The sequence below is a fragment of the Poeciliopsis prolifica genome, unplaced genomic scaffold, assembly GCF_027474105.1.
Source record: "Poeciliopsis prolifica strain line A6 unplaced genomic scaffold, Auburn_PproV2 SCAFFOLD061, whole genome shotgun sequence".
Lineage (NCBI taxonomy): Eukaryota > Metazoa > Chordata > Actinopteri > Cyprinodontiformes > Poeciliidae > Poeciliopsis > Poeciliopsis prolifica.
The window spans coordinates 2,053,310-2,062,017 of NW_026562436.1; the positions used below are offsets into that span (position 1 = coordinate 2,053,310).

General features: G+C 41.5%; 1 protein-coding gene across 2 annotated transcripts; it reads left to right on the forward strand.

Annotated features, from left to right (window-relative positions):
- On the forward strand, nt 1–3,894 carry LOC129379812 (sialidase-4-like). 2 transcript variants are annotated; one of them, XM_055060699.1, is made up of 3 exons: nt 1–58; nt 1,317–1,551; nt 2,045–3,894. In XM_055060699.1, exons 2-3 carry the CDS (start codon nt 1,327–1,329, stop codon nt 2,987–2,989), a joined length of 1,170 nt encoding a protein of 389 aa, XP_054916674.1. In that variant the 5' UTR covers nt 1–58; nt 1,317–1,326; the 3' UTR covers nt 2,990–3,894. The 2 variants fall into 2 exon arrangements, with proteins under 2 accessions (XP_054916674.1, XP_054916673.1); XM_055060698.1 differs by lacking the exon at nt 1–58 and adding an exon at nt 486–852.
- Nucleotides 3,895–8,708: the final 4,814 nt, after the last annotated feature.

An 8,708-nucleotide genomic window follows, 5' to 3' on the forward strand; every position in this document is an offset into this window, starting at 1 on the left:
CCCTTCTACAGTCATCACATCCTTCAGGATTCCTCTGGGCAGCGAGTCACTGCAGTTGGTGAGTTCAGTTTTTTTTCCTTTAATTTTTTTAAATATATTTTTACAAATCATTTTTGCAATAATTGCTCCAGTGTCAGATGTATACCTCAACAACAGAATAAATAAATAACATTTTCATGTCACGTCATCTGCAGAAGCTGAAGGTTTTTCTGTGTCTTTGTTTAGGCTGGTGAAATTAGTTCAGAGCCTCTGATATTTTGCAGCCTCATGTTGTCCAGCTGAGTTGAGGAGGATTGCTGCTTTTGTAGAAGGACAAATGATGTCATATATTATGAGACATCATCCTTCCCTCGTAGGAGCAGTGCAGATATTAGTTTGGAAATAACCTAAATCACACAGACTGTTCTCTAAACTCTCAAAATCTTTTTTTAAAAAATCCACCGTTGGCATTTTTTGGATCATTAGAGTCAGGAAAACATTTCCACAATTTCTATCTGCTTTTCTGCAATCCCTCTCAGAAGTATTCAAACCCCTTGGACTCCAACAGCTGCAAACTTTGATGTATTTATTGGGACTTTACAAAGATTTAATGCTGAAGTGGGAGGAAGATTATGACTCATTTTTTTGATGGTTTTTATAACTCAGCTGCCAATTTGATGAACTTTCTGCCCATGAAGAGCAAAACTGAATTAACATTCCCACAGTAAAGCACGGTGGTGGCTGCATCATGCAGTGGGGATGCTTTTCTTCAACAGGGACCAGGAAGCTGAAGGACAATGACATCAAACACACAGCCAGAGATCTACCAGAATTGTTCAGATCAAAACAGGTGCCAGAACGGTCCAGTCAAAGGTCAGAGCTGAACCCAATGGCAAGACTTGGTGTACAAAAAAAAAAAAAAAGATAGTCACACTCTCTGTCCAATCTGAATGAACTTGAACTATTTAGCAAGATAGAATGAGCAAAAAGTTCAACACTGACAACGATCCACCAACAGGAACTTTGAGTTGTTGCAGGAACCGTGAAAACAAAACGCGCAGCTAACATTCATAAACTGTATTGATTTGTTTGGTCTCATTTAGCATTTTATCATTTGGGTTGGTATTCTATATCTATTAATGACACAATAAACTCTTGTCTTATCTTCCTAACCCTCCGCTGGAACCTTTATTCCAAATGACCTCAGATAAAACTAACTTCAGTTCTTCACCCTTGTTTACCTGTAATCAAGACGCTTGATTTCCCATGGCTCCCTCTTCCTTGCAATAAAGTCTCCTCCCTCACAATTAAACACTAATTGATTGTTTTTTCCACAGAGGAGAAACTATGGAAAAAAAAGCCTTGCTTACCTCCGGACAGCAGAGTACCGTCTTTCTGTCCAACAAAGAGGAGGTTTACAGGATTCCTGCCCTGCACTATGACCAAGAGCAAAAGATCCTGCTGGCCTTCGCAGAGAAGCGGAGAACCTCAAACGATGCCAGTGCAGAGGTTCTGGTCATGAAAACAGGAACGCTGGTCAAAGACGAAGCAACTCTTGAAATGAGTGTTGAGGTAAATCGTCTAAACCAATCTCTCAGGCTGTGGGCCGCAAGGTACTGCATGTAAACCACCATTTTATTTGCCGAAGTTTTGTTTTTGAGCAGCGTTGTGTCTCACGCTGACTAACTGCATGTGTAGCACCTGAGATAAAAGAATTATTTATGTTGGGCTTAGAATACACAGGTTAGAATCTGTTACTTGCTCAAAATGCCTCCGGTAGACTTGTTCATGGTTTTGTCATCATCATCATTCTCTTTAGGATGAAGAAAGACAACAATAAGTCAGTTAAAAGTTAATATTTTCATTTCAGGTTGCTGATATTAAGATGTTGGGTTATCGCAACATCATTTCAAGTTAGGTGGTCCGAGAGTGTTTGTTAAATGGGTTAAGAGGTCCTCAGCCTGAAAATGTTGGAGAAACATTTTCTGGTCTAAACCAACTGGTTTCTTGCGATGCCATTAATTTCAGCATGGCTCTAACTCAGAGACATCATGTCCCTTTGCAGTGGTCAGTCTCCAGAAACGTGGTGGAGAAGGTCCATCTTAGTGGATACCGTCCCATGAATCCGTGCCCGGTCTACGAAAAGACGACCAAGACACTCTTTCTGTTTTTCATCTGCGTCGAAGGCAACGTTTCGGAACCATGGCAGAGGTTCTGGGGCGTCAACAAGGCCCATCTCTGCTACATGACGACCAGAGACGCCGGTGAGACCTGGAGCTCGGTCACTGATTTGACAGTAAATTTTCCTCAGACCAAACAGTGGGCAACGTTTGCCGTTGGTCCGGGTCACGGCCTCCAAACAGAAAGCGGCAGACTGATCGTTCCAGCCTACGCTTATGTCTCCCGCTTCCCCTCGTGCTTCTGCGTGTCGTGTTTTTTCGCCGTCTCGCGCGCGTTCTGCTTTTACAGCGACGACAACGGCGCCACGTGGCAGCTGGGCGACACGCTCGACGACAAATCGGTCGAATGCGAAATGGCCGAGGTTTCAGACGGCAATGGCACCAGGTACGTTTACTGCAATGCCCGCAATGAGGGAGGCTACCGAGTGGAGGCGCTCAGCGAGAACGGGGGAGAGGATTTCCTCACCCTCCCTCCTGCTGAGAAGCTCGTGGAAACAGGCGGAGGATGTCAGGGGAGTGTGGTCTCCTTTCCCGCTCAACCTGGAGCGGCTGGTGTGAATCTGGAGCCGGGGTGGCTGCTGTACTCCCATCCAACCAGTCAGTCCAAAAGAGTGGACCTGGGGGTCTATCTGAACAAATCCCCGCAGGATCCAAGTGCGTGGAGCCACCCTTGGATCCTCAACGAGGGGCCCAGCGGTTACTCTGACCTGGCTTACATTGGAGGCGGCTGGTTTGCATGTCTGATGGAGCGTGGAGAAGCGTCTGAAATTGAACAGATAGCCTGCAAAGTCTTCAGCTACATTCAGGTGAAAAAAGGTATTGAAAACTAAAACATTGATGTTTGCAAACATAGTTTGCAAACATCAATTTTTACTCATTAAAAGGATTAACATAAACACATCATTAAATCATATGCTGATGACATGAAGACATACTCTCTGATTGCACAAGCTAAGATTTTACAGATGCTTTGGCAAAGAATTGATGAAGGTGAAAATCTTTTTTTGTTTTTGTTAGATATTCACCTGACATTTTCTATACTTCCAACTGCTTGTCAACTACAGATAAATAAACGTGTTAACTACTAGTGAAATAACTTGCAGTAAAACAACACAAGTATTTTACTCATTATGTTCTAACCCTAAAATCATACCTGATCTTTGGTAGACGCTCAGCGGAAGGAGTTTCCTCCATGGGCTTTTTGTTAACACACTGGAATTTTAGTGATCTCTTCAAATTGAGAAGCTCTTTGTCTTGATTCTTTGTCTATTGGAAAGAACCCACCGATCCCAGGAATAACTGGGTCACGTTTATCACGCAAATTCTGAAGTCAAAAATTAACATGCTGCAATCCTGACAGACTAAAACGGAAAAAGAAGAAAAAAAAATGGCTGGATTTCATCCTCTCACTACAAAAACACAACTCACACACAATGAGATCTTTGACTACAACTCAACTATTACTGATCACTATTCAGAATCTCGCTTTGGAAAATATGATTTAAATGGTGTTTTTCACATGTTGTGTTATAGATCAGTGAACAGAGGGAGAACAGGGCTATAGCTGTGATCATGTTTAAATTAGTCAGGTTTCCTGTTTTTTTTTTTTTGATATATCTTTGGTCATCTATTGAACTTTTACCTTTGATCAAACTTTGATGTTAAAATAAATATCCAAATATGATGCATTCAAGCATATGTGATATTTAACTGATGAATAAAGTGTTGTTTTTCTTTCTCCTAGTTTTTTCATCATTCTTTAAGTCAGGGCAGCTTGTGGTGTTGAGGTCTGAGGTTCCAATCCCAACCTCAGGCTTTTCTTTCTGGTGACTTTGAATAAAGGCCAATAGTGCCTACAAATCTTTCAAAAGTATTTAGACAGACTTTCAGTAAAGTGATCCACATGAAGCACCTCCCAATCTCAGTTTATTTCGGCACCTTGGAAATGGAAAAAAATAAAAAATAAATAAATTATAGACTAGAATATAAGGTTTTATTTTTATGAGTCCTCTGTCCACAATTTATTTCATATTGCGTCGCACCCATACAAAATATAAAAGACTTCACTTCATCAAGGTTTTGTGATGTAAAAAAAAAAGAGATGATAAATAAATAAACGTTAAAACTTTCCATCTATAATATGACATTTATTCTGAGCAGCTCAATGGAAAGTTAAGAACAGAAAATTTGTAAATTGGAAAAAGTTGCAACAACCAGGTTGCAAAATTGCGTGTGCACTCAAACACTTTGCGTATGAATCCTTTGATCCAGTTTTAGTCTATTTGTTGTTTTTAATTCACGAGTCCATTTTAATAGCTGAGGATCTGAGTTACTGTCGATGAAGTTGGACCGTTCTGACTCTTGCCAGAAGCCAAATTTTGTAGAGATGTCATAAAGGGTAAAAAAGAAAGAAAGAAAGGATTTCATTATATAAAGGTATCAGTCAGTTTAAGGCTACAAAAATGGTCCACAGCAAGAGTATGTCAGTTTTAGTGTTTCCAGTTGAATGATGGACGATAAATTTCACACAAAAAAGATTATTACTGACTCATTTTTTTTAACACTACAAAAACTTGACATTTTAAGAGAGTTGGGGGAACTAGAGACAAACGCTTCAGATTCCATGTCATCTACATCTTTTTCTCTTTTTATGGATTGCATAAATTTTTTGGAAAGTTCAAACGGTTCCATCTGTGATGTGGAAAAAACTTCCCTCTGTGCTGGAAAATATTTAAACTTCACGAGAAGTCTAATCATCACACCGCTGCAAGACCGAAAAAAAAAAAAAAAAAAAAACACGGCAGGGGGTTGCAGCTCTGAAAGCGGCTCAAGATCAGAGCGGGAGCGAGGAATTTCAATCCTTCTGCACCGCAGGAGAAGGGTCAAGGTCAGGACAAGGTGACTGGCTGATGAAGAGGCGTGGGAAGAAAAAAAGCAACCGAAAAGGAAGGATTATAAGGAGAGGAAGTAAGTTTTTGTACGACCGTAAAGAACAAACAAAAGACGATCGATCAGCACAACTCATTAGTTGAGGTCAACTCTGTGCAATGTTTATTGCTATGTAATGTCTTCCAACATTGGAAATAAAACTTCATTTCAGAATAAATAGATCTATTTTTTTTCCTACATGTTTCTCAGCATCTTTTCATATACATAGTATTTACATTAATACAACCCAAACATAACTGAGGGAAATGAACACAGTGTTTCTGGGCAAAGTAACCCAATAAAAGCTGTGGTTACAGCTGGAAGCCCGTTTCACAGATCCATAATCACAAAAAAATAAATACATAAATATCATGTTCATAATAAATACATCTTTACTAAGGAAGTCTTCACATTTCCCAGCACACAAACTGGTACTCCTGCAGCCAACCAGTGACTTTCACCAGATATCAGATCTACCTACAGCTACATCTGAGCTACCAACCAACAGGGAGGTCTACCTAAAACACAAAGTAAGGCTAATTCTGTTGCATTTATTGTGCAGGTTTCACACTTCCGGTCTGGAGGATGCAGGAGAACAACAATGAAAAGTGTTTTTTTGTTTGTTCCCCCCGTCCCACTTTCAGGCTACGCTGCCTGGAAATACTGTATTTTCGGACATTGATTGGGAAAAAGTCCCATGTTTAGACACATGGAGTCATCTGTAGCTGTCATGACAGGCCACTAGATGGCACTGTGATTTTAACATGACATCGAAAGCGCATGCGGTTTTTACGAGAACTTTCCCAGAGATGGATTCGTAATTCAGGATTAGGTTAAATTAGTGTAGGAAGGGATGTAACATTTTGACACTTCTTCAAGCTACAGTGGCTCTAAGTTAGCTCCTGTCTGGCTGCACTCAAGTCTCAAAACTCAATTTTCTTCAAGTACAACAAAAGTAGATCAAAGACAAGATCTTTAAATGATCGGTTGTCATAGCAACTCCCCGAGGCAGGTACCGACTTTTTGTGTTTGGTACCGGCTAACGGCTCCTTTCCTTAGCTAAACAAGTAGTGCACAAAACAAACAAAACTCCAAGAGTACCAACTGGTAAGATGACCCGAGCCTATTGAATAAACACCAGCAGCTTCAGAAACACACTGAGTGGCTCCATTCGTTTCAGTCACAGATAAATTCTCCATGACAAGCAGTCGGCATCATTTACAGACAGGTTCAAACGCACTTCCCGCAGTGCAAAGACCAGGAGGTCAGACCAGGAGGTCAGACCAGGAGGTCAGACCAGGAGGCCAGACCAGGAGGTCAGACCAGGAGGTCAGACCAGGAGGCCAGACCAGGAGGTCAGACCAGGAGGTCAGACCAGGAGGCCAGACCAGGAGGTCAGACCCAGTTCTGGAAGGTTCTCTGAGGACAGGGGGCGGAGCCTCGAACAGGATGAACGTGAGAATGGCTCGTCTTTTGACCTCCAGTTAGCCAGTTCTACCTACAGCTACATCTGAGCTAGAGTATGTCAGCTCACATGTGCTAGCTTAGCATGACCTGACGTTCAGGTCAGCGTCTTGCCGTTTGCTGTGAGGTGGAGGCGGATCTGGGTCCGGCCAGCGGTCCGGCTTGTTTCCACACAAATGGGCCATTTTTACGGAACTGAGCCAAACATGCAAGACAGAAATTCTTGCCCACTTGTTTGGCGGTTTGTGAAGAATGATTATAAAACCCATTTCATTCAATTTGGGAACTCAGTAGTTAGGCACATCTTGTGGTTGAAAAAGAAAAGGAAAATGAAAAACTTGCTTCACTAACATATAATAAAGTCAAAATGATTTGGAGGCAAACAGAGGGTGAACATTTTAACAGCATATCAGATCAGTCAGAATCCTAAAGGTTGTGTGGAAACAAGACCCCACTGACCTCTGCTCCTTTATATCGCTTTAACATGTTCACAGATCAAACCTCTTTCAAGCATTAAACAATACATTTCTCTGTAAAACTCAGCTCCATCTGTTCTGTTAATGGCTTTTCAAATGCTGATTTGACCTGGTGCCTGTTATTCGCTGGGTTTCATTTGACTGTTCACATTTATTCAAACTAGTTCAGAATTCCTGATCTGGACCCAGTTCTGTCAAGAAGCAAGCGCAGATTGTCGTTTGATAAGATCCTGGATGGAACCAAAATATGCTGGACCTAAATATAAGTGTGGGAGATTTGTGGTGCATTCAATTTGCACTCGGAAGTCAGAGTTTCTGAGTTGCAAGCCAGAAAAAAAAAACACTGTAAAAGAATTCTGACTCGGAAAATCAAACTCAGTCTTAGAATCCAATATGGCTGCCAATCACTAAAACCCGTCATTTTAAATCTCATTTAAACAAATGGTGCAGTTTAATGTATGGTGTTGGAAAACATTTTATGGTTGTCCTGGTAACCGCAGATCGCTTTGCAAAGTCACAGTTAACAAATCTCCCCAATTTCCCAACCTGCAACTGGAAAACTGTTGAGTGTGATGCAAAAATCCTACTTCAGATTTTCAGTGCAACGCACCACCAGCTTGAGGCTCCAGTAAGAAATGCTGGAACAACGAAGCAACCAGGCATTGTTTTTAGCTCATCTGTTTCATCTCGTTTGGTTACCTTGTAAGAGCGAGGGCGCTTCTTCTTCTTCTTCCTATTATTTAAGTTATTTTATTGGCAGTAGCTGTTTTTACTGCCACCTCCCAAACCGGAGCCTTGGACGTCAATGACCACACTACATGTGTATAACAGCGTTAAAGATTGTACAGACCTTGAGACATGCAAATAGTTACACTTTTTTAAAGTTGTTTTCTACGCATCGCAGCCATGATGAAATTTTTTACGTTATCTTAAGACGAAGCTCTGATTTCAGGTGCTCCAGTTATTTCTGTTTTTACTGCTTAAAACTCAGAAATGACAACTGCTGAGTAGAAACGGAACACATCAGATCAAATTAAGGATATTTTCACAATGCAAACCACAAAAATTCCCCACAAACAACCATGGAATAAATGATTTGATTTTCACAAATGCATAAAAATGAATGACAAAACATCAGTTTTTCTAGGGAGTAACTGTACGCTGCAACAGAAAAGACTCCCATCTTTTTAGATAAGCTACTGCAGCAGCTTTATGACAGTAAAACCCCTTCACATGAACTCTCACTGAGGAAAGGGGCAGGTCCCCAAACGCCACACTGTAACAAAAAAAACCCTGTTTATTTGGTAAGGAGCTTTTTGTTGGACACCAACCATGTTTAGCTTATTCTGGCAAAAGTTTGGTCAGGTTTGAATCAGTTCGTTTCTGCAGAGCAGCCAGCTGTGTTATGAGCGCACAGAAAACTGGGAGCAGGGCCAGTTCCCCCCTCATTTGGTCTCCAGGTGAGCTGTTGATCATTGCACAGCCGCAACCCAGGCTAACCCGGCGGAAATGAATAAAGACAGAAGCCGAGTGAGTGTAATCTGTAACCGCGACTATTCCAGCAAATCATTTAAAACACGACGAGGTGCAACAGGCTGGGTCGGGTTTGAACCAAAGCTCCACCAAACCATTCACAGTGAGGGACGTCCAGTGGAAGACGTAAAATAAGCTGTCCCTCGGT